Source organism: Salvelinus alpinus, chromosome 23 (assembly GCF_045679555.1).
Source record: "Salvelinus alpinus chromosome 23, SLU_Salpinus.1, whole genome shotgun sequence".
Classification (NCBI taxonomy): domain Eukaryota; kingdom Metazoa; phylum Chordata; class Actinopteri; order Salmoniformes; family Salmonidae; genus Salvelinus; species Salvelinus alpinus.
The window spans coordinates 3,482,871-3,507,770 of NC_092108.1; the positions used below are offsets into that span (position 1 = coordinate 3,482,871).

Here is a 24,900-nt window from a genome sequence, read left to right on the forward strand (position 1 = left end):
TCGACTGGTTGGCTGTTACTAACACATAAACAGTGTAACTAACACAGAGACGACCTTTCAACCCCAGGAGACACCACATCACTCAGACAGATTTATAGGAGCTAAGTGTAGTTAACTGATTCCCTATATAGTGAACCCTATTCCCTATATAGTGCACACTATTCCCTATATAGTGCACCCTATATATTGCACTATTCCCTATATAGTGAACCCTATTCCCTATATAGTGCACACTATTCCCTATATAGTGCACCCTATATATTGCACTATTCCCTATATAGTGCACACTATTCCCTATATAGTGTACACTATTCCCTATATAGTGCACCCTATATATTGCACTATTCCCTATACAGTGCACCCTATTCCCTATATAGTGCACCCTATTCCCTATATAGTGCACCCTATATATTGCACTATTCCCTATATAGTGCACACTATTCCCTATACAGTGCACCCTATTCCCTATATAGTGCACACTATTTCCTATATAGTGAACCCTATTCCCTATATAGTGCACACTATTCCCTATACAGTGCACCCTATTCCCTATATAGTGCACACTATTTCCTATATAGTGCACCCTATATATTGCACTATTCCCTATATAGTGAACCCTATTCCCTATACAGTGCACCCTATTCCCTATATAGTGCACACTATTCCCTATATAGTGCACCCTATTCCCTATATAGTGCACCCTATATATTGCACTATTCCCTATATAGTGAATCCTATTCCCTATACAGTGCACCCTATTCCCTATATAGTGCACACTATTCCCTATATAGTGCACCCTATTCCCTATCAAGGCGAGACCCAGATGCAGACACAGGAAGCAGGTGGTTGGAGTCTTACAATGTTTATTAATCCAAAGGGGTAGAATGGTCGTGGACAGGCAAAAAGGTCAAAACCAGATTAATTGACATGATTAATTTTAAGGATTTGCTAATAAAACAATAGATAATTATAGGGTGAGGGAAAATAACATCAATAAATTCAACAAGTGAACTGTACGCAGCAGTGGTAACAGTTGTAAGGACTTAGTAACAAAATGTGTACTTTGTATGTCCTTTGGATGTGTGTTGTTGAGAGTGAAGAAGACAGGTCTATGGCGCATATCTACATGGCCCCACCGCCAGGACTCCTGCCCCCACCCAGCCTCCTTTCCCCGCAGGACTCCTGCCCCCACCCAGCCTCCTTTCCCCGCAGGACTCCTGCCCCCACCCAGCCTCCTTTCCCCGCACAGCATATTGAAACAGAGTCGCTATTGTTCACCGCGGAGCAGCCTGTGTGTTTTATACAGTCGGAGAGACAGTGGAACAAGGAAGACATCGCGCCACACGGTCGTCACCTACCTGTTGAATATTACCTACTGTTTAATGATCAGGTCAGGTGTTGGGTTGACAAGTTACTCACTGTCGAAGAACAAAGTCGAACCTGGAAATAAAGGATAGTCAGTCGAGTTTAATCGAGGTAAAGGCGGAAGGAAGGAGGAATTGTGGAAGAGGTAGCCATTCAAATGTTCTAGCCGGACAGACAGACCACCGGATTTATCAACCGACCAAAAACAGATTTATTGACGACACCACACGATGCCTTTAGGACTGAGACGAAAGAAGAACAAGTCGAGGGAGAGCTCGAACCTGGTGGAGAATGAGGAGGTCGGTGGACACACCGGTGGGCGCTCCGTGAAGTCGACGGTAAACGGAGCGGGGCTCCCACCACCACCTGCTAACCTGCGGCCCAAACTAGTGTTCCACACTCAGCTAGCCCACGGCAGCCCCACGGGAAGGATCGATGGATTTAATAACGTCAAAGAACTCTACGGGAAAATAGCTGAGACGTTCAATTTAAGTCAACCAGAGGTAGGTTTTTTACAGCTCCTGTAATTCTAGACCAGTGGTCACGTACCTTTTCTGTGTCACGGTCCCTTTCCGAGTCAAAATACAAGCCGAGATCTACCGCTCAGATTTAAAAATAACATGACTTAAAAAACGTAGGAAGCCTATGCAACATTCACCAATTAAAACAGTTCTGTAACAATGAGGTTTGTGCAGCAGGCTATAAGCCCAATACATTATCACTGCATATACATTATCACTGCATATTGACTAAGCTTGAATCTTTCTTCTCAGACCCATTTTGAAATTATCTTTTTAGAAAATGTAGGTATATGATCAAACTTCAGTCTTCCAGCTGGTGGCGAAACTCAAGTCGTACTGCATTGTTAATGACTCATGCACTAATTCATGTTGTTACTCCTATGACCAGAGAAAGTGAAATATTCATCGATAATAATAATAACAACGAAAGCTTATCGGAACACCGGCCAGCGGTTTGATACGTGCACTTGACTTGCTCTCTGGGCCTGTCTAATAGGCGGAGGTCTACCTTCAGACTCGTGAAATGTTTCAAAATGGGAACACTGTGCCTTCCCGGCGCTCGGCCTGCTAAATCAGGTGCACCTACCCTCAACAGCGCGAAACGAATAATACAAAATAGGAGGATTTATCGTTAGTTTTTTTTAACAAAAATAATGGTGATCGACTAGAATGCCTTGGAGACCGACCAGTCGATTGCCTTGGAGACCGACCAGTCGATTGCCTTGGAGCCCGACCAGTCGATTGCCTTGGAGCCCGACCAGTCGATCTGTTCTAGACAGATAAAAACAATTGCCAGGCCAGTGAGGTAGCCAGTTTAGTGGCCGCTGCACAGCGTCCGAGCAGCGCCAGAACCCCACACCCTTCATGGCATATTTAATTCATCATTCCACCCATGAGGTCAAAAGAGGGCGATTTGGTCATTTGACTGCAGGAAAGGTCTATGCAATAAGGCTCGAGGGGGTGTGGTATATGGCCAATATACCACGACTAAGGGCTGTGTCCAGGTACCTCAGGGGGTGTGGTATATGGACAATATACCACGGCTAAGAGCTGTGACTTTAAATAAAATTTCTCTCAAAACTGTGATTCCTACAAGATGTGTCCGGAGATTTGGTCAACTCTGTTATATTTGTCTAAAATCCTAAATGAATCAGGAATGAGCAGGGACAGCTATACCCTCAAGAACCCCTTATTCATGTCCTCATTACACGTGGTACAACAAAACCACTAATGGTCTGTAAGATTCTCTACTTTGAAAAAGGATTTAAACAAATAATATTGGAATCACCATGGTCACAACCATAAACTGTCAACTCTACTTGCCTGATAGATTAATATACTGGAGAAAATGAATTTTGGATTAAATATGTTACATTTAATTAGGTTTTAGAGTCTTAATTAAAGCATGTGAGGAGAAAGTAAATTGCTACTGTGTATACAACTCAGTCAGGTTTGTTTTTTAACGTCAACTCCGTCAGGTTTGTTTTTAAGGTCAACTCCGTCAGGTTTGTTTTTAATGTCAACTCCGTCAGGTTTGTTTTTAATGTCAACTCCGTTAGGTTTGTTTTTAATGTCAACTCCGTTAGGTTTGTTTTCAATGTCAACTCCGTCAGGTTTGTTTTTAATGTCAACTCTGTCAGGTTTGTTTTTAATGTCAACTCCGTCAGGTTTGTTTTTAATGTCAACTCCGTCAGGTTTGTTTTTAATGTCAACTCCGTCAGGTTTGTTTTTAATGTCAACTCCGTCAGGTTTGTTTTTAATGTCAACTCCGTCAGGTTTGTTTTTAACGTCTACTCCGTCAGGTTTGTTTTTAATGTCAACTCCGTCAGGTTTGTTTTTAATGTCAACTCCGTCAGGTTTGTTTTGATAGAATGGTTGTGTTTTTATTGGGGATTTTCAAATGAATTATTTTTTTATATTTTACAAATGTTTGTAATTTTATTTTTATTTTTAGAGGCAAAAAATATGTCTGTTTTGAGTATCTGTTATCAACTCCTTCACTGATGGAGTCATTCATTGTTTTGTCAATATTCTGAAAAAATGTGTAATCACTGTTCTGCTCAAACAACGGAAGTATTTTCTGTGCTAGGACTAATGTTTACTTTATAAATATTTTATATTCTAAATCTAAAACGTGCCAAAATGCTAACGTGCCAAAATGCTAATGCTAACGAATTTCATCGTGCTACAAAACAAAGCAAAAAGATGTTTGGAGATTTGTATTACATATTTAAATAATCTAATATTAGAATTAAACAATCAAGGCCTTTAAACACTTGTTGGACAATAACTGTACAATTTACATGTCTTTTATGATGTTGGACGAAGTTGAGTTACATTCAGATAGTTGCATTTTATGAGGGAAAAAATGTACTAAATTAGTTATTCCTCTACATGGTGTGATAGCTGACACTTTGGTCTTTCAAAATCAAGACAAATATTTGTGGAAAGAAAGTTGAAATTGTCCCATTTTTTTAAAAGAATTCCTGAGGTTTAAAACAGGACATTTTTCTCTCAGCCTCATGGCAAAATGTGTATTATAAACCAGGTGGTTCGAGCCCTGAATGCTGATTGGCTGAAAGCTGTGGTATATCAGACAAAAAAGTACTTTTTACTGTTCTAAATACGTTGGTAACCAGTTTATCATAGCAATAAGGCACCAAGGGGGGTTGTGGTATATGGCCACTATATTGCGGCTAAGGGGTAGTATCCAGGCACTCTGTGTTGCATCATGCGTAAGAACAGCCCTTATACCACACCCCCTGAGGTACCTGGACACAGCCCTTAGCCGTGGTATATTGGCCATATACCATACCCCTTCGAGCCTTATTGGTAGACCTTTCCTGCAGTCAAATGACTGCAAACCCCGAAGTCGATACATGTTAGAATCACCTTTGGCAGTGATTACAGTTGTTGAGTCTTTCTGGGTGAGTCTCTAAGAGCTGTGAGTCTTTCTGGGTAAGTCTCTAAGAGCTGTGAGTCTTTCTGGGTAAGTCTCTAAGAGCTGCGAGTCTTTCTGGGTGAGTCTCTAAGAGCTGTTGAGTCTTTCTGGGTGAGTCTCTAAGAGCTTTGCACACCTGGATTGTGTGACATTTGCTCATTATTCTTTTCAAAATTCTTCAAACTCTGTCAAATTGGTTGTGGATCATTGCTAGATAACTATTTTCAGATCTTGCCATAGATTTCCAAGTAGATTTAAGTCTAAACTGTAAATCGGCCACTCAGGTACTTTCACTGTCTTCTTGGTCAGCAACTCCAGTGTAGATTTGGCTTTGTGCTGAAGGTTATTGTCCTGCTGAAAGGTGCATTTGTCTCACAGTGTCTGGTGGAAAGCAGACTGAACCAGGTTTTCCTCTAGGATTTTGTCTGTGCTGAGCTCCATTCCATTTATAATATTATTTAATATTTTTTATTCTGTACAGCCTTCCTTCTTTTCACTCTGTCAATTAGGTTAGTATTATGGAGTAACTACAATGTTGTTGATCCATCCTCAGTTTTCTCCTATCACAGCCATTAAACTCTGTAGTTGTTTTAATGTCGCCTCATAGTGAAATCCCCGAGTGGTTTCCTTCCTCTCTGGCAACTGAGTTAGGAAGGACACCTATATCTTTGTAGTGACTGGGTGTATTGCTACGCCATCCAAAGTGTAATTAATAACTTCACCATGCTCAAAGGGATATTCAGTGTCTACTTTTTCTATTTTTACCCATCTACCAATAGGTGTCATTCTTTGTGAGGCATTGGAAAACCTCCCTGGTCGTTGTGGTTGAATCTGTGTTTGAAATTCTCTGCTCAACAAGGACCTTACAGATAATTGTATGTGTGGGGATACAGAGATGAGGTAATCATTAACAAATCATGTTAAACAATATTAGTCCATGTAACTTATTATGTGACTGGTTAAGCACATATTTACTCCTGAACTTATTGAGGCTTGTCATAACAAAGGGGTTGAATACTGATTGACTCAAGACATTACAGCTTTCATTTTTAAATAATTTGTTAAAATGTCTGAAAACATAATTCCATTTTGACATGATGTGGTACTGTTTGTTGGGCCAGTAGCATAAAATCTCAATTTAATCCATTTTAATTATTTTTTAATTAATTCAGGTTGTAACACAACAAAGCTTGTGGAGAATCTGAAGGTTTATGTACGTACAAAACCATTAACTACTAGCTGTCGTATTCCAACAAAGGGCCTTTATTGGCTATTTGATTCTATGGGAAACATATTTTTACATTGTCAAATGGCAATGACACGGTAACGGAGTTACGTTGACACTCACTTCACATTGTTACCAAACAAAAAAACATTAATTTCAAAACATATAAAAGCTTTATTACAGACCCTTTAAAATGAAATGAATGTTTTCAGATGATGGTTTACTGGATAGGATAACACCAGTCACAGGTGTATCTGATGTGTTACTGGATAGGATAACACCAGTCACAGGTGTATCTGATGTGTTATTGGATAGGATAACACCAGTCACAGGTGTATCTGATGTGATACTGGATAGGATAACACCAGTCACAGGTGTATCTAATGGTTTACTGGATAGGATAACACCAGTCACAGGTGTATCTGATGTTTTACTGGATAGGATAACACCAGTCACAGGTGTATCTGATGGTTTACTGGATAGGATAACACCAGTCACAGGTGTATCTGATGTTTTACTGGATAGGATAACACCAGTCACAGGTGTATCTGATGTGTTACTGGATAGGATAACACCAGTCACAGGTGTATCTGATGTGTTACTGGATAGGATAACACCAGTCACAGGTGTATCTGATGTTTTACTGGATAGGATAACACCAGTCACAGGTGTATCTGATGTTTTACTGGATAGGATAACACCAGTCACAGGTGTATCTGATGTGTTACTGGATAGGATAACACCAGTCACAGGTGTATCTGATGTGTTACTGGATAGGATAACACCAGTCACAGGTGTATCTGATGTGATACTGGATAGGATAACACCAGTCACAGGTGTATCTAATGGTTTACTGGATAGGATAACACCAGTCACAGGTGTATCTGATGTTTTACTGGATAGGATAACACCAGTCACAGGTGTATCTGATGGTTTACTGGATAGGATAACACCAGTCACAGGTGTATCTGATGTGTTACTGGATAGGATAACACCAGTCACAGGTGTATCTGATGTTTTACTGGATAGGATAACACCAGTCACAGGTGTATCTGATGTTTTACTGGATAGGATAACACCAGTCACAGGTGTATCTGATGTTTTACTGGATAGGATAACACCAGCCACAGGTGTATCTGATGTGTTACTGGTTAGGATAACACCAGTCACAGGTGTATCTGATGTTTTACTGGATAGGATAACACCAGTCACAGGTGTATCTGATGTTATACTGGATAGGATAACACCAGTCACAGGTGTATCTGATGTGTTACTGGATAGGATAACACCAGTCACAGGTGTATCTGATGTTTTACTGGATAGGATAACACCAGTCACAGGTGTATCTGATGTTATACTGGATAGGATAACACCAGTCACAGGTGTATCTGATGTTTTACTGGTTAGGATAACACCAGTCACAGGTGTATCTGATGTTATACTGGTTAGGATAACACCAGTCACAGGTGTATCTGATGTGTTACTGGATAGGATAACACCAGTCACAGGTGTATCTGATGGTTTACTGGTTAGGATAACACCAGTCACAGGTGTATCTGATGTTTTACTGGATAGGATAACACCAGTCACAGGTGTATCTGATGTTTTACTGGTTAGAATAACACCAGTCACAGGTGTATCTGATGGTTTACTGGTTAGGATAACACCAGTCACAGGTGTATCTGATGTGTTACTGGATAGGATAACACCAGTCACAGGTGTATCTGATGTTTTACTGGATAGGATAACACCAGTCACAGGTGTATCTGATGTTTCACTGGATAGGATAACACCAGTCACAGGTGTATCTGATGTTTTACTGGTTAGGATAACACCAGTCACAGGTGTATCTGATGTGTTACTGGATAGGATAACACCAGTCACAGGTGTATCTGATGTTTTACTGGTTAGGATAACACCAGTCACAGGTGTATCTGATGGTTTACTGGTTGGGATAACACCAGTCACAGGTGTATCTGATGTTTTACTGGTTAGGATAACACCAGTCACAGGTGTATCTGATGTTTAACTGGTTAGGATAACACCAGTCACAGGTGTATCTGATGTTATGCTGGATAGGATAACACCAGTCACAGGTGTATCTGATGTGTTACTGGATAGGATAACACCAGTCACAGGTGTATCTGATGTTTTACTGGATAGGATAACACCAGTCACAGGTATATCTGATGTTTTACTGGATAGGATAACACCAGTCACAGGTGTATCTGATGTGTTACTGGATAGGATAACACCAGTCACAGGTGTATCTGATGTTTTACTGGATAGGATAACACCAGTCACAGGTGTATCTGATGTTATACTGGATAGGATAACACCAGTCACAGGTGTATCTGATGTTTTACTGGATAGGATAACACCAGTCACAGGTGTATCTAATGGTTTACTGGATAGGATAACACCAGTCACAGGTGTATCTGATGTTATACTGGATAGGATAACACCAGTCACAGGTGTATCTGATGTTTTACTGGTTAGGATAACACCAGTCACAGGTGTATCTGATGTTTTACTGGTTAGGATAACACCAGTCACAGGTGTATCTGATGTTATACTGGTTAGGATAACACCAGTCACAGGTGTATCTGATGTGTTACTGGATAGGATAACACCAGTCACAGGTGTATCTGATGGTTTACTGGTTAGGATAACACCAGTCACAGGTGTATCTGATGTTTTACTGGATAGGATAACACCAGTCACAGGTGTATCTGATGTTTTACTGGTTAGAATAACACCAGTCACAGGTGTATCTGATGGTTTACTGGTTAGGATAACACCAGTCACAGGTGTATCTGATGTGTTACTGGTTAGGATAACACCAGTCACAGGTGTATCTGATGTTTTACTGGATAGGATAACACCAGTCACAGGTGTATCTGATGTTTCACTGGATAGGATAACACCAGTCACAGGTGTATCTGATGTTTTACTGGTTAGGATAACACCAGTCACAGGTGTATCTGATGTGTTACTGGATAGGATAACACCAGTCACAGGTGTATCTGATGTTTTACTGGTTAGGATAACACCAGTCACAGGTGTATCTGATGGTTTACTGGTTGGGATAACACCAGTCACAGGTGTATCTGATGTTTTACTGGTTAGGATAACACCAGTCACAGGTGTATCTGATGTTTAACTGGTTAGGATAACACCAGTCACAGGTGTATCTGATGTTATGCTGGATAGGATAACACCAGTCACAGGTGTATCTGATGTTTTACTGGATAGGATAACACCAGTCACAGGTGTATCTGATGTTTTAGGGTTGTACCTACAGGTGGGTAGGGCTGTGGTCTCTGTATCCACTACATGACCAAAAGTATGTGGACATCTGTTCGTCGAACATCTCATTCCAAAATCATGGGCATTAATATGGAGTTGGTCCCTCCTTTGCTGCTATAACAGCCTCCACTCTTCTGGGAAGGTTTTCCACTAGATGTTGGAACATTGCTGTTATAACTTGCTTCCATTCAACCACATAAGCATTTGTGTGGTCGGGCACTGATGTTGTGCGATTAGGCCTGGCTCGCAGTCGGCGTTCCAATTCATCCCAAAGTTGTTCGATGGGGTTAAGGTCACAGCTCTGTGCAGGCCAGTCAAGTTCTTCCATGCCGATCTCAACAAACCATCTTCGTATGGACCTCGCTTTGTGCACGGGGTCATTGTCATGCTGAAACAGGAAAAGGCATTCCCCAAACTGTTGCCACAAAGTTGGAAGCACAGAATCATCTAGAATGTCATTGTATGCTGTAGCGTTAAGATTTCCCTTCACTGGAACTAAGGGGCCTGAACCATGAAAAACAGCCCCAGACCATTATTTCTCCTCCACCAAACTTTACAGTTGGCACTATGCATTGGGGCAGGTAGCGTTCTCCTGACATCTGCCAAACCCAGATTAGTCCATCGGACTGTCAGATGGTGAAGCGTGATTCATCACTCCAGAGAACCCGTTTCCACTGCTCCAAAGTCCAATTGCTTCACACCACTCCAGCCAACGCTTGGCGTTGCGCACGGTGAGTCTTAGGCTTGTCTGCAGCTGCTCAGCCATGAAAACCCATTTCATGAAGCTCCCGACGAACAGTTATTGTGCTGACGTTGCTTCCAGAGGCAGTTTGGAACTCGGTAGTGAGTGTTGCAACTGAGGACAGAAGATTTTTTACTTGTGTGGCCTACCACTTCACGGCTGAGCCGTTGTTGCTCCTAGCCGTTTCCACTTCACAATAACATCACTTACAGTTGACCGGGGCAGCTCTAGCAGTTGACCGGGGCAGCTCTAGCAGTTGACCGGGGGGCAGCTCTTACAGTTGACCGGGGGGCAGCTCTAGCAGTTGACTGGGGCAGCTCTTACAGTTGACCGGGGGGCAGCTCTAGCAGTTGACCGGGGCAGCTCTTACAGTTGACCGGGGGGCAGCTCTAGCAGTTGACCGGGGCAGCTCTTACAGTTGACCGGGGGGCAGCTCTAGCAGTTGACCGGGGCAGCTCTTACAGTTGACCGGGGCAGCTCTTACAGTTGACCGGGGGGCAGCTCTAGCAGTTGACCGGGGCAGCTCTTACAGTTGACCGGGGGGCAGCTCTAGCAGTTGACCGGGGCAGCTCTTACAGTTGACCGGGGCAGCTCTTACAGTTGACCGGGGGGCAGCTCTAGCAGTTGACCGGGGCAGCTCTAGCAGTTGACCGGGGGGCAGCTCTTACAGTTGACCGGGGGGCAGCTCTAGCAGTTGACCGGGGCAGCTCTTACAGTTGACCGGGGGGCAGCTCTAGCAGTTGACCGGGGCAGCTCTTACAGTTGACCGGGGGGCAGCTCTAACAGTTGACCGGGGGGCAGCTCTAACAGTTGACCGGGGGGCAGCTCTAGCAGTTGACCGGGGGGCAGCTCTAGCAGTTGACCGGGGGGCAGCAGTTGACCGGGGGGCAGCTCTAGCAGTTGACCGGGGGGCAGCTCTAACAGTTGACCGGGGCAGCTCTAACAGTTGACCGGGGGGCAGCTCTAGCAGTTGACCGGGGGGCAGCTCTAGCAGTTGACCGGGGGCAGCTCTAACAGTTGACCGGGGGGCAGCTCTTACAGTTGACCGGGGGGCAGCTCTTACAGTTGACCGGGGGGCAGCTCTTACAGTTGACCGGGGCAGCTCTTACAGTTGACCGGGCAGCTCTTACAGTTGACCGGGGGGCAGCTCTAGCAGGGGAGACATTTGACAAACTGACTTGTTGGAAACGTGGCATCCTGTGACGATGCCACACAGTCACTGAGCTCTTCAGTAAGATCACTATACTGCCAATGTTTTCCTATGGAGATTGCATGACTGTGCTCCATTTTATACACCTGTCAGCAACGGGTGAGGCTGAAATAGCTGAATCCACTAATTTGAAGGGGTGTCCACATACTTTTGTCTATATAGTGTTATTACCTATCTGTACTATTAGCCAGGGTAGGGCTCACCAAGTCATTTGGTTAAAGTTTGAATAGTCAAGCTGCCTTCCTTCCTTTGGACAGATGACACTTGTTGTCTTTACTTTATTGGTCAATGGATTACAGCGTGCTTCTACACTGAGAGAGAGAGACCTGGTGTTTATACTGAGAGAGAGACCTGGTGTTAATACTGAGAGAGAGAGACCTGGTGTTAATACTGAGAGAGAGACCTGGTGTTAATACTGAGAGAGAGACCTGGTGTTAATACTGAGAGAGAGACCTGGTGTTAATACTGAGAGAGAGACCTGGTGTTAATACTGAGAGAGAGACCTGGTGTTTATACTGAGAGAGAGACCTGGTGTTAATACTGAGAGAGACCTGGTGTTAATACTGAGAGAGAGACCTGGTGTTAATACTGAGAGAGAGACCTGGTGTTAATACTGAGAGAGAGACCTGGTGTTAATACTGAGAGAGACCTGGTGTTAATACTGAGAGAGACCTGGTGTTTGTACTGAGAGAGAGACCTGGTGTTAATACTGAGAGAGACCTGGTGTTAATACTGAGAGAGAGACCTGGTGTTAATACTGAGAGAGAGAGACCTGGTGTTAGTACTGAGAGAGACCTGGTGTTAATACTGAGAGAGACCTGGTGTTAATACTGAGAGAGACCTGGTGTTAATACTGAGAGAGACCTGGTGTTAATACTGAGAGAGAGACCTGGTGTTTATACTGAGAGAGAGACCTGGTGTTAATACTGAGAGAGAGACCTGGTGTTAATACTGAGAGAGACCTGGTGTTAATACTGAGAGAGACCTGGTGTTAATACTGAGAGAGACCTGGTGTTAATACTGAGAGAGAGACCTGGTGTTAATACTGAGAGAGACCTGGTGTTAATACTGAGAGAGAGAGACCTGGTGTTAATACTGAGAGAGAGACCTTGTGTTAATACTGAGAGAGAGACCTGGTGTTAATACTGAGAGAGAGACCTGGTGTTAATACTGAGAGAGAGACCTGGTGTTAATACTGAGAGAGAGACCTGGTGTTTATACTGAGAGAGAGACCTGGTGTTAATACTGAGAGAGACCTGGTGTTAATACTGAGAGAGAGACCTGGTGTTTATACTGAGAGAGAGACCTGGTGTTAATACTGAGAGAGACCTGGTGTTAATACTGAGAGAGAGAGACCTGGTGTTAATACTGAGAGAGAGACCTGGTGTTAATACTGAGAGAGACCTGGTGTTAATACTGAGAGAGACCTGGTGTTAATACTGAGAGAGACCTGGTGTTAATACTGAGAGAGAGACCTGGTGTTAATACTGAGAGAGAGACCTGGTGTTAATACTGAGAGAGACCTGGTGTTAATACTGAGAGAGAGACCTGGTGTTAATACTGAGAGAGAGAGACCTGGTGTTAATACTGAGAGAGAGACATTGTGTTAATACTGAGAGAGAGACCTGGTGTTAATACTGAGAGAGAGACCTGGTGTTAATACTGAGAGAGAGACCTGGTGTTAATACTGAGAGAGAGACCTGGTGTTAATACTGAGAGAGAGACCTGGTGTTAGTACTGAGAGAGACCTGGTGTTAATACTGAGAGAGAGACCTGGTGTTAATACTGAGAGAGAGAGACCTGGTGTTTATACTGAGAGAGAGACCTGGTGTTTATACTGAGAGAGAGACCTGGTGTTAATACTGAGAGAGAGACCTGGTGTTAATACTGAGAGAGAGACCTGGTGTTAATACTGAGAGAGAGAGACCTGGTGTTAATACTGAGAGAGAGACCTGGTGTTAATACTGAGAGAGAGAGACCTGGTGTTAATACTGAGATAGAGACCTGGTGTTAATACTGAGAGAGAGACCTGGTGTTAATACTGAGAGAGAGACCTGGTGTTAATACTGAGAGAGAGAGACCTGGTGTTAATACTGAGATAGAGACCTGGTGTTAATACTGAGAGAGAGACCTGGTGTTAATACTGAGAGAGACCTGGTGTTAATACTGAGAGAGACCTGGTGTTAATACTGAGAGAGAGACCTGGTGTTAGTACTGAGAGAGACCTGGTGTTAATACTGAGAGAGAGACCTGGTGTTAATACTGAGAGAGACCTGGTGTTAATTCTGAGAGAGAGACCTGGTGTTAATACTGAGAGAGAGAGACCTGGTGTTAATACTGAGAGAGAGACCTGAGACAATGGTAGTCTCATGTTGTCTAAGTCGACTGAGCTAGAGGAGACCAACGGTCATTTTATTTGGAGGATCAGTGTGTACGTCTGTAATACAGATGGAGGATCAGTGTGTGTACGTCTGTAATACAGATGGAGGATCAGTGTGTGTTCATCTGTAATACAGATGGAGGATCAGTGTGTACGTCTGTAATACAGATGGAGGATCAGTGTGTACGTCTGTAATACAGATGGAGGATCAGTGTGTTCGTCTGTAATACAGATGGAGGATCAGTGTGTGTACGTCTGTAATACAGATGGATGATCAGTGTGTACGTCTGTAATACAGATGGAGGATCAGTGTGTGTACGTCTGTAATACAGATGGAGGATCAGTGTGTGTGTACGTCTGTAATACAGATGGAGGATCAGTGTGTACGTCTTTAATACAGATGGAGGATCAGTGTGTACGTCTGTAATACAGATGGAGGATCAGTGTGTGTTCGTCTGTAATACAGATGGAGGATCAGTGTGTGTTCATCTGTAATACAGATGGAGGATCAGTGTGTACGTCTGTAATACAGATGGAGGATCAGTGTGTGTACGTCTGTAATACAGATGGAGGATCTTCATTTAATCACTCTTTTATTGCTGAGAAGTTTCCTGTAGAGCAGGAAATGCAAACTTGTAGTGTATTCAAGGTTTAAAAAGGTTTCTAAAGTTAGTCATTTCCGTTAATTATACTCCACATAATAATTCACATGTCCTGTTGCTGCAGGATTATTTTCCTGCTACAGCAAACTGGCTCAAATTAAGATCCTACATCTGTATGCAACAGGTCTGAACAGCAACATAGCATGTGTTTAGTTAGGATCAGACAGACAGACAGACAGACAGACAGACAGACAGAGCTCAGACAGACAGACAGCTCAGACAGACAGACAGACAGACAGACAGACAGACAGACAGACAGACAGACAGACAGACAGACAGACAGACAGACAGACAGAGCTCAGACAGAGCTCAGACAGAAAGACAGACAGAGCTCAGACAGACAGACAGACAGACAGACAGACAGACAGACAGACAGACAGACAGACAGACGGACAGACAGAGGACAGACAGACAGACAGACAGAGCTCAGACAGACAGACAGACAGACAGACAGACAGACAGACAGACAGACAGACAGACAGACAGACAGACAGACAGACAGACAGACAGACAGAGCTCAGTTGTGAGCTTATCCGTGATTACGTTGAAAGGGGTTCAGTTGATTAAGTAGTTGTTTACCAGCCGAGGGGATAGAAGGTTTGAACACAGTTGGTGAGACGTAAACAAGGTTGAGACGTAGAGTTCCCATTGGCTGCTCAGAGGTTGGGGTGTGATGTCACAGACAGGAAGGAATAGGTTGAGGTGACTCTCTTGATTGTCACCCGAATACAACCTCTTTGTGACACACCAGACTGAGAAAAACTCTGGACCCAGGTAGTCAGAAGGAAAAACTCCTGTCCCCTTCATAAAGGTCTTCATCCAGTGATGTTTCGTTTCTGCAGGCGGAAGGAAAAACTCCAGATCCAAATAAATGTTCCTTTCCCTGAAGCGTTTTATTTGTGTCATTATCATAATGATCATCATGTAGGCATTACTCATTCTGAAGCACGGAGCACCCTCAACAACCCTACAGTAACAGCACCCTCAGTCACTCCATCCATGTCAATGATCAACCAGACTTAATGCTGATGGGCTGTATTCCCTGTCAACAACCCTACAGTACATGACCCTAACAGCTCTTCCTGTTAACAACCAGACCTACAGTACATGACCCTAACAGAACTTCCTGTTAACCACCAGACCTACAGTACATGACCCTAACACCTCTTCCTGTTAACAACCAGACCTACAGTACATGACCCTAACAGAACTTCCTGTTAACAACCAGACCTACAGTACATGACCCTAACAGCTCTTCCTGTTAACAACCAGACCTACAGTACATGACCCTAACAGCTCTTCCTGTTAACAACCAGACCTACAGTACATGACCCTAACACCTCTTCCTGTTAACCACCAGACCTACAGTACATGACCCTAACACCTCTTCCTGTTAACAACCAGACCTACAGTACATGACCCTAACACCTCTTCCTGTTAACAACCAGACCTACAGTACATGACCCTAACACCTCTTCCTGTTAACAACCAGACCTACAGTACATGACCCTAACAGCTCTTCCTGTTAACAACCAGACCTACAGTACATGACCCTAACAGCTCTTCCTGTTAACAACCAGACCTACAGTACATGACCCTAACACCTCTTCCTGTTAACAACCAGATCTACAGTACATGACCCTAACAGCTCTTCCTGTCAACAACCAGACCTACAGTACATGACCCTAACAGCTCTTCCTGTTAACAACCAGACCTACAGTACATGACCCTAACAGCTCTTCCTGTTAACAACCAGACCTACAGTACATGACCCTAACAGCTCTTCCTGTTAACAACCAGACCTACAGTACATGACCCTAACAGCTCTTCCTGTTAACAACCAGACCTACAGTACATGACCCTAACAGCTCTTCCTGTTAACAACCAGACCTACAGTACATGACCCTAACACCTCTTCCTGTTAACAACCAGATCTACAGTACATGACCCTAACAGCTCTTCCTGTCAACAACCAGACCTACAGTACATGACCCTAACAGCTCTTCCTGTTAACAACCAGACCTACAGTACATGACCCTAACAGCTCTTCCTGTTAACAACCAGACCTACAGTACATGACCCTAACACCTCTTCCTGTTAACCACCAGACCTACAGTACATGACCCTAACAGCTCTTCCTGTTAACCACCAGACCTACAGTACATGACCCTAACAGCTCTTCCTGTTAACCACCAGACCTACAGTACATGACCCTAACACCTCTTCCTGTCAACAACCAGACCTACAGTACATGACCCTAACAGCTCTTCCTGTTAACAACCAGACCTACAGTACATGACCCTAACACCTCTTCCTGTTAACAACCAGACCTACAGTACATGACCCTAACAGCTCTTCCTGTCAACAACCAGACCTACAGTACATGACCCTAACAGCTCTTCCTGTTAACAACCAGACCTACAGTACATGACCCTAACAGCTCTTCCTGTTAACAACCAGACCTACAGTGACCTATGACCTATGACCTATGGTCATTCAGAAAGTTCTACTGAACCAAAATAGAAACTAAACATGACAAGTGTTCGTTCCGTGTTTCATGAGCTGAAATAAAAGATCCCAGATATGTTCCTGATGCACAAAAAGCTTATTTCCTTTAAAATGTTGTGCACAAATTTGTTTACATCCCTGTTAGTGAGCATTTCTCTGCCAAGATAGGCCACACCTGTCAGGAGGATGGATTATCAAGAAGATGATTAAACAGCATGATCATTACACAGGTGCACCTTGTGCTGGGGATAATAAAAGGCCACTCTAAAATGTGCAGTTTTGTCACACAACACAATGCCACTGATGTCTCAAGTTGAGGGAGTGTGCAAATGGCATGCTGATTGCAGGAATGTCCACCAGAGCTGTTGCCAGAGAATTGAATGTTAATTTCTCTACCATAAACCGCCTCCAACATCGTTTTAGAGAATTTGGCAGTACTTCCAATCAGCCTCACAACCTCAGACCACGTGTAACCACGCCAGCCCAGGACCTCCACATCCTGCTTCTTCACCTGTGGGATCGTCTGAGACCAACCACCCGGACAGAATTTCTACACAAACTGTCAGAGTCCGTCTCAGGGAAGCTAATCTGTGTGTTCGTCGTCCTCACCAGGATCTTGACCGGACTGCCGTTCAGCGTCGTAACCGACTTCAGTGGGCAAATGCTCACCCTCAATGCTCACTGGCCTCGCTGGAGAAATGTGCTCTTCACGGATTAATCCCGGTTTCAACTGTACCGGACAGATGTCAGACAGCGTGTATGGCATTGTGTGGACGAACACAATTGCATTTTATCGATGGCAATTTTAATGCACAGAGTCGAGATCCTGAGGCCCATTGTCGTGCCATTCATCCGCTGCCATCACCTCATGTTTCAGCATAATAATACACAGCCCCGTGTCTCAAATCGGTACACAATTCCTGGAAGCTGAAAATGTCCCAGTTCTTCCATGGCCTGCATACTGTCACCCATTGAGCATGCTTGGGATGCTCTGGATAGACGTGTACAACAGCGTGTTCCAGTTCCCGCCAATATCCAGCGACTTCACACAGCCATTGAAGAGGAGTGGGACAACATTCCACAATCAACAGCCTGATCAACTCTATGTGAAGGAGATGTGTCGTGCTGCATGAGGTAAATGGTGGTCAGATACTGACTGGTTTTCATGAGGCAAATGGTGGTCACAGATACTGACTGGTTTTCATGAGGCAAATGGTGGTCAGATACTGACTGGTTTTCATGAGGCAAATGGTGGTCACACCAGATACTGACTGGTTTTCATGAGGTAAATGGTGGTCACACCAGATACTGACTGGTTTTCATGAGGTAAATGGTGGTCAGATACTGACTGGTTTTCATGAGGTAAATGGTGGTCAGATACTGACTGGTTTTCATGAGGTAAATGGTGGTCAGATACTGACTGGTTTTCATGAGGTAAATGGTGGTCAGATACTGACTGGTTTTCATGAGGCAGATGGTGGTCAGATACTGACTGGTTTTCATGAGGTAAATGGTGGTCAGCTACTGACTGGTTTTCATGAGGTAAATGGTGGTCAGATACTGACTGGTTTTCATGAGGCAAATGGTGGTCAGATACTGACTGGTTTTCATGAGGTAAATGGTGGTCAGATACTGACTGGTTTTCTGATCCACACCACTACCTTGTTGTTATGGTATCTGTGACCAACAGATGCAGATCTGTATTCCCAGTCATGTGACATACATAGATTAGAGACTAATTAATTTCCATATATGAACATTTTTAACTGTAAAATCTGAGAAGGGCTTTAATGGTGCATTTCTATTGTTGTTCATTGTAGTCAGACAGACAGTCAGCCAGACAGACAGCAGGTCAGACAGACAGACATACTGCTAGTCAGACAGACAGTCAGACAGACAGACAATCAGACAGAAAGACAGTCAGTCACACAGTCAGAAAGACAGTCAGACAGACAGACATACAGCTAGTCAGACAGACAGACAGTCAGACAGTCAGACAGACAGCTAGTCAGACAGTCAGACAGAAAGACAGTCAGTCAGGCAGTCAGAAAGACAGTCAGACAGACAGACATACAGCTAGTCAGACAGTCAGACAGCTAGTCAGACAGACAGACAGACAGTCAGACAGAAAGACAGTCAGGCAGACAGCTAGTCAGACAGACAGTCAGTCACGCAGTCAGACAGTCAGACAGAAATACAGTCAGACAGACAGACAGACAGACAGTCAGTCAGTCAGACAGTCAGTCACGCAGTCAGTCAGACAGACAGTCAGTCACGCAGACAGACAGACAGTCAGTCAGACAGACAGACAGTCAGTCATGCAGTCAGACAGTCACGCAGTCAGTAAATGAATGATCAGATTATTGGCTGGGCATATTAACACAGCATCTGTCACGTCAGCATGTCATTGCACATCTCTAGGTCAGACAATAGAAAAATTCCATGGTTTTCTCATTAGATGAAGCAACAAAATTCCTTAAACAAGTTATACCGGTAGTCAGTTAGTTATATACGTTATTCAGTTAGTTACATTATATATACAAAGTATATGGACACCGCTTCGAATTAGTGGATTCAGCTATTTCAGCCTCACCCATTGCCGACAGGTGTATAAAATCGAGCACACGCCATGCAATCTCCATAGACAAACATTGGCAGTAGAATGGCCTTACTGAAGAGCTCAGTGACTTTCAACGTGGCACCGTCATAGAATACCACCTTAACAACAAGTCAGTTCTGCCCTGCTAGAGCTGCCCCGGGTCAACTGCTAGAGCTGCCCCGGGTCAACTGTAAGGGCTGTTATTGTGAAGTGGAAATGTCTAGGAGCAACAACGGCTCAGCAGCGAAGTGGTAGACCACACAAGCTCACAGAACAGGACTGCTGAATTAAAAATAATCTGTCCTCGGTTGCAACACTCACTACAGAGCTTCATAATGCCTCTAACTGCTAGAGCTGCCCCCGGTCAACTGCTAGAGCTGCCCCCGGTCAACTGCTAGAACTGCCCCCGGTCAACTGCTAGAGCTGCCCCCGGTCAACTGCTAGAGCTGCCCCCGGTCAACTGCTAGAGCTGCCCCGGTCAACTGCTAGAGCTGCCCCGGTCAACTGCTAGAGCTGCCCCGGTCAACTGCTAGAGCTGCCCCCCGGTCAACTGTTAGAGCTGCCCCCGGTCAACTGCTAGAGCTGCCCCCGGTCAACTGCTAGAGCTGCCCCCGGTCAACTGCTAGAGCTGCCCCCGGTCAACTGCTAGAGCTGCCCCGGTCAACTGCTAGAGCTGCCCCCCGGTCAACTGTTAGAGCTGCCCCCGGTCAACTGCTAGAGCTGCCCCCGGTCAACTGCTAGAGCTGCCCCCGGTCAACTGCTAGAGCTGCCCCGGTCAACTGCTAGAGCTGCCCCCCGGTCAACTGTTAGAGCTGCCCCCGGTCAACTGCTAGAGCTGCCCCCGGTCAACTGCTAGAGCTGCCCCCCGGTCAACTGTTAGAGCTGCCCCGGTCAACTGCTGGAGCTGCCCCCGGTCAACTGTTAGAGCTGCCCCGGTCAACTGCTGGAGCTGCCCCCCGGTCAACTATAAGTGATGTTATTGTGAAGTGGAAACATCTAGGAGCAACAACAGCTCAGCCGTGAAGTGGTAGGCCACACAAGCTTACAGAACGGGACAGCGCTGAAGCACGTAGCGAATAAAAATCGTCTGTCATGGTTCGGTCCTCAACCCCGTCGAACACCTTTGGGATGAATTGTAATGCCGACTGTGAGCCAGGCCTAATCACCCAACATCAGTGCCCGACCTCACTAATGCTCTTGTGTCTGAATTGAGGCAAGTCCCTGCAACAATGTTCCAACATCTAGTGGAAAGCCTTCCCAGAAGAGTGGAGGCTGTTATAGCAGCAATGTTCCATCATCTAGTGGAAAGCCTTCCCAGAAGAGTGGAGGCTGTTATAGCAGCAATGTTCCAACATCTAGTGGAAAGCCTTCCCAGAAGAGTGGAGGCTGTTATAGCAGCAATGTTCCAACATCTAGTGGAAAGCCTTCCCTGAAGAGTGGAGGCTGTTATAACAGCAATGTTCCAACATCTAGTGGAAAGCCTTCCCAGAAGAGTGGAGGCTGTTATAGCAGCAATGTTCCAACATCTAGTGGAAAGCCTTCCCAGAAGAGTGGAGGCTGTTTTGGCAGCAATGTTCCAACATCTAGTGGAAAGCCTTCCCAGAAGAGTGGAGGCTGTTATAGCAGCAATGTTCCAACATCTAGTGGAAAGCCTTCCCAGAAGAGTGGAGGCTATTACAGCAGCAATGTTCCAATATCTAGTGGAAAGCCTTCCCAGAAGAGTGGAGGCTGTTATAGCAGCAATGTTCCAACATCTAGTGGAAAGCCTTCCCAGAAGAGTGGAGGCTGTTATAGCAGCAAACGGGGGGGACCAACTCCATATTAATGCCCATGATTTTTGGAATGAGATATTCCACTATCAGGTGTCCACATACTTTTGATCATGTAGTGTATCTCAGAGTGGTGGTCATTAAAGGTTCAATGCAGCTATTTTTATCTCCATATCAAATTTTGGCAGAGAGCTCTATTAACTAATTTAACTCTTTCTTATTGGTCTATTAACTAATTTACCGCCTGGTGATGTCACCAGGCAGTCCAAAACTCCATCCCACCAACAACAGGCTGAGATGTATTTTCAAACAGCACTTACATTAAAAGGGCATTATCATAATTTTCTAAATATCACAGTATTATTCCAACCTCATATTGTGGAAAAAATATATATAAAACACAGGGAAATCACATGTTTGACTGCACTGGTTCTTTAAAGTAGACATTAAACCTGATCATTATTGCAGAGTCTCATCTGGCTCCTGCTTATTGTCGATCCTGTGGCCTAGTCACTTTACCGATACAGGGCATTGAGAAAGTAATCAGATCCATGGACTTTTTATACATTGGAGAAGCACCTTTGTCTGCGATTACAGCTTTGAGTCGTCTCATGTCTGAATCAGCTTTGAGTCGTCTCATGTCTGAATCAGCTTTGAGTCGTCTCATGTCTCCATCAGCTTTGAGTCGTCTCATGTCTGAATCAGCTTTGAGTCGTCTCATGTCTGAATCAGCTTTGAGTCGTCTCATGTCTCCATCAGCTTTGAGTTGTCTCATGTCTCCATCAGCTTTGAGTCGTCTCATGTCTCCATCAGCTTTGAGTCGTCTCATGTCTGAATCAGCTTTGAGTCGTCTCATGTCTGAATCAGCTTTGAGTCGTCTCATGTCTGAATCAGCTTTGAGTCGTCTCATGTCTGAATCAGCTTTGAGTCGTCTCATGTCTCAATCAGCTTTGAGTCGTCTCATGTCTGAATCAGCTTTGAGTCGTCTCATGTCTGAATCAGCTTTGAGTCGTCTCATGTCTGAATCAGCTTTGAGTCGTCTCATGTCTGAATCAGCTTTGAGTCGTCTCATGTCTGAATCAGCTTTGAGTCGTCTCATGTCTGAATCAGCTTTGAGTCGTCTCATGTCTGCATCAGCTTTGAGTCGTCTTATGTCTCAATCAGCTTTGAGTCGTCTTAGACCTGAATCAGCTCTGAGTCGTCTCATGTCTAAATCAGCTTTGAGTCGTCTCATGTCTGAATCAGCTTTGAGTCGTCTCATGTCTGAATCAGCTTTGAGTCGTCTCATGTCTCCATCAGCTTTGAGTCGTCTCATGTCTCCATCAGCTTTGAGTCGTCTCATGTCTGAATCAGCTTTGAGTCGTCTCATGTCTGAATCAGCTTTGAGTCGTCTCATGTCTGAATCAGCTTTGAGTCGTCTCATGTCTGAATCTGCTTTGAGTCGTCTCATGTCTGACTCAGCTTTGAGTCGTCTCATGTCTGAATCAGCTTTGAGTCGTCTCATGTCTCCATCAGCTTTGAGTCGTCTCATGTCTCCATCAGCTTTGAGTCGTCTCATGTCTCCATCAGCTTTGAGTCGTCTCATGTCTGAATCAGCTTTGAGTCGTCTCATGTCTGAATCAGCTTTGAGTCGTCTCATGTCTGACTCAGCTTTGAGTCGTCTCATGTCTCCATCAGCTTTGAGTCGTCTCATGTCTCCATCAGCTTTGAGTCATCTCATGTCTCCATCAGCTTTGAGTCGTCTCATGTCTGAATCAGCTTTGAGTCGTCTCATGTCTGAATCAGCTTTGAGTCGTCTCATGTCTGAATCAGCTTTGAGTCGTCTCATGTCTGAATCAGCTTTGAGTCGTCTCATGTCTCAATTTTCTTTTAAATATTTTTTTATTTAACCTTTATTCAACCAGGTAGGCTAGTTGAGAACAAGTTCTCATTTACAACTGTGACCTGGCCAAGATCAGCTGTGAGTTGTCTTATGTCTGAATCAGTTTTGCACATCTGGATTTGGGGATTTTCTCCCATTCTTCTTTGTAGATTTTCTCTAGTTCTGTTAAGTTAGATGGGGAGCTGCGGTGAACAGCAATCTTCAAGTCTTTCCACAGATTTGGCTGGGCCACTCAAAGACTTTCACATTCTTGTTCTGAAGCCATTCCAACATTGCTTTGGCTGTATTCTTGGGGGTCATTGTCCTGTTGGAACGTAAATCTTCGCCCCAGTCTAAGGTTGTTTGCACTCTGAAGCAGGTTCTCATCAAGGATTTGCCTCTATTTGGCTCCATTCATTGTTCCCTCTGTCCTTACCAGTCTCCCAGTCCCTGCTGCTGAAACCATCCCCATAGCATGCTGCTACCACCACCATGCTTCACGGTAAGGATGGTGCTAGATGGGTGATAAGCTGGAATAAGTCAAAATGTGGAATAAGTCAATGGGTATGAATACTTTCCTAAGGCACTGTACATGGTCCTGTATGGCTCAGCTGGTAGAGCATGGAGCTTGCACCGCCAGTGTTGTGGGCTCAGTTGGTAGAGCATGGAGCTTGCACCGCCAGGGTTGTGGGCTCAGTTGGTAGAGCATGGTGCTTGCACCGCCAGGGTTGTGGGCTCAGTTGGGCGAGCATGGTGCTTGCACCGCCAGGGTTGTGGGCTCAGTTGGTAGAGCATGGTGCCTGCACCCCCAGGGTTGTGGGCTCAGTTGGTAGAGCATGGAGCTTGCACCGCCAGGGTTGTGGGCTCAGTTGGTAGAGCATGGTGCTTGCACCGCCAGGGTTGTGGGCTCAGTTGGGCGAGCATGGTGCTTGCACCGCCAGGGTTGTGGGCTCAGTTGGTAGAGCATGGTGCCTGCACCCCCAGGGTTGTGGGCTCAGTTGGTAGAGCATGGTGCTTGCACCGCCAGGGTTGTGGGCTCAGTTGGGCGAGCATGGTGCTTGCACCGCCAGGGTTGTGGGCTCAGTTGGTAGAGCATGGTGCTTGCACCGCCAGGGTTGTGGGTTCAGTTGGTAGAGCATGGCGCTTGCACCGCCAGGGTTGTGGGCTCAGTTGGTATAGCATGGTGCTTGCACCGCCAGGGTTGTGGGCTCAGTTGGTAGAGCATGGTGCTTGCACCGCCAGGGTTGTGGGTTCCATTCTTCGGGCCACCCATTTCCAAAATGTATGTCATGCGTAGCATATTATAATATATTACATGGTCTGTTCTGGAGTAGTTTTATTAGTTTTGATAGACCTACATTGTCGGTTCTAGAGTAGTTTTATTTCGGTCTTGAATGAAACTGTCAGTCCAGGTTTTTTACACCTTCCATGTCCATGTGTTCTACCTCCCTCAGTTCTACCTCCCTCAGTTCTACCTCCCTCAGTTCTACCTCTCTCAGTTCTACCTCCCTCAGTTCTACCTCCCTCAGTTCTACCTCCCTCAGTTCTACCTCCCTCAGTTCTAGCCTGTGGGAGAAAGAGGAGGGAGGTGGAGGGAGGAGAGTAGGGATAAGTGAGGAGAGGAGGGAGGTGGATGTGTCCTTGTGAGTCAGGGCGGTAAAGTTGAGGTGTGTGTGTGTCAGGAGAGGCAGAGAACATTCTGTGAGAGAGAGAAGAGCTAGAGAAAGGAAGAGAAGAGAGAGAGACATGAAAGAGAAGTGTCAGAGGGAGAGAGAGCGTGAAGGCCCTGATTTCATTGACAGCGTATT

At 44.9% G+C, this 24,900-nt stretch overlaps 1 protein-coding gene across 1 annotated transcript in view; it reads left to right on the forward strand.

Annotated features, from left to right (window-relative positions):
* The first annotated feature begins 1,261 nt into the window (after nucleotides 1-1,261).
* Nucleotides 1,262-24,900, forward strand: part of gipc2 (GIPC PDZ domain containing family, member 2) — a 38,203-nt gene continuing 14,564 nt past the window's right edge. Inside the window, exon 1 of the mRNA XM_071360671.1 lies at nucleotides 1,262-1,868. Coding sequence (XP_071216772.1) covers nucleotides 1,596-1,868 — 273 coding nt within the window. The 5' untranslated portion in view covers nucleotides 1,262-1,595. The remainder of the gene's footprint in view (nucleotides 1,869-24,900) is intronic.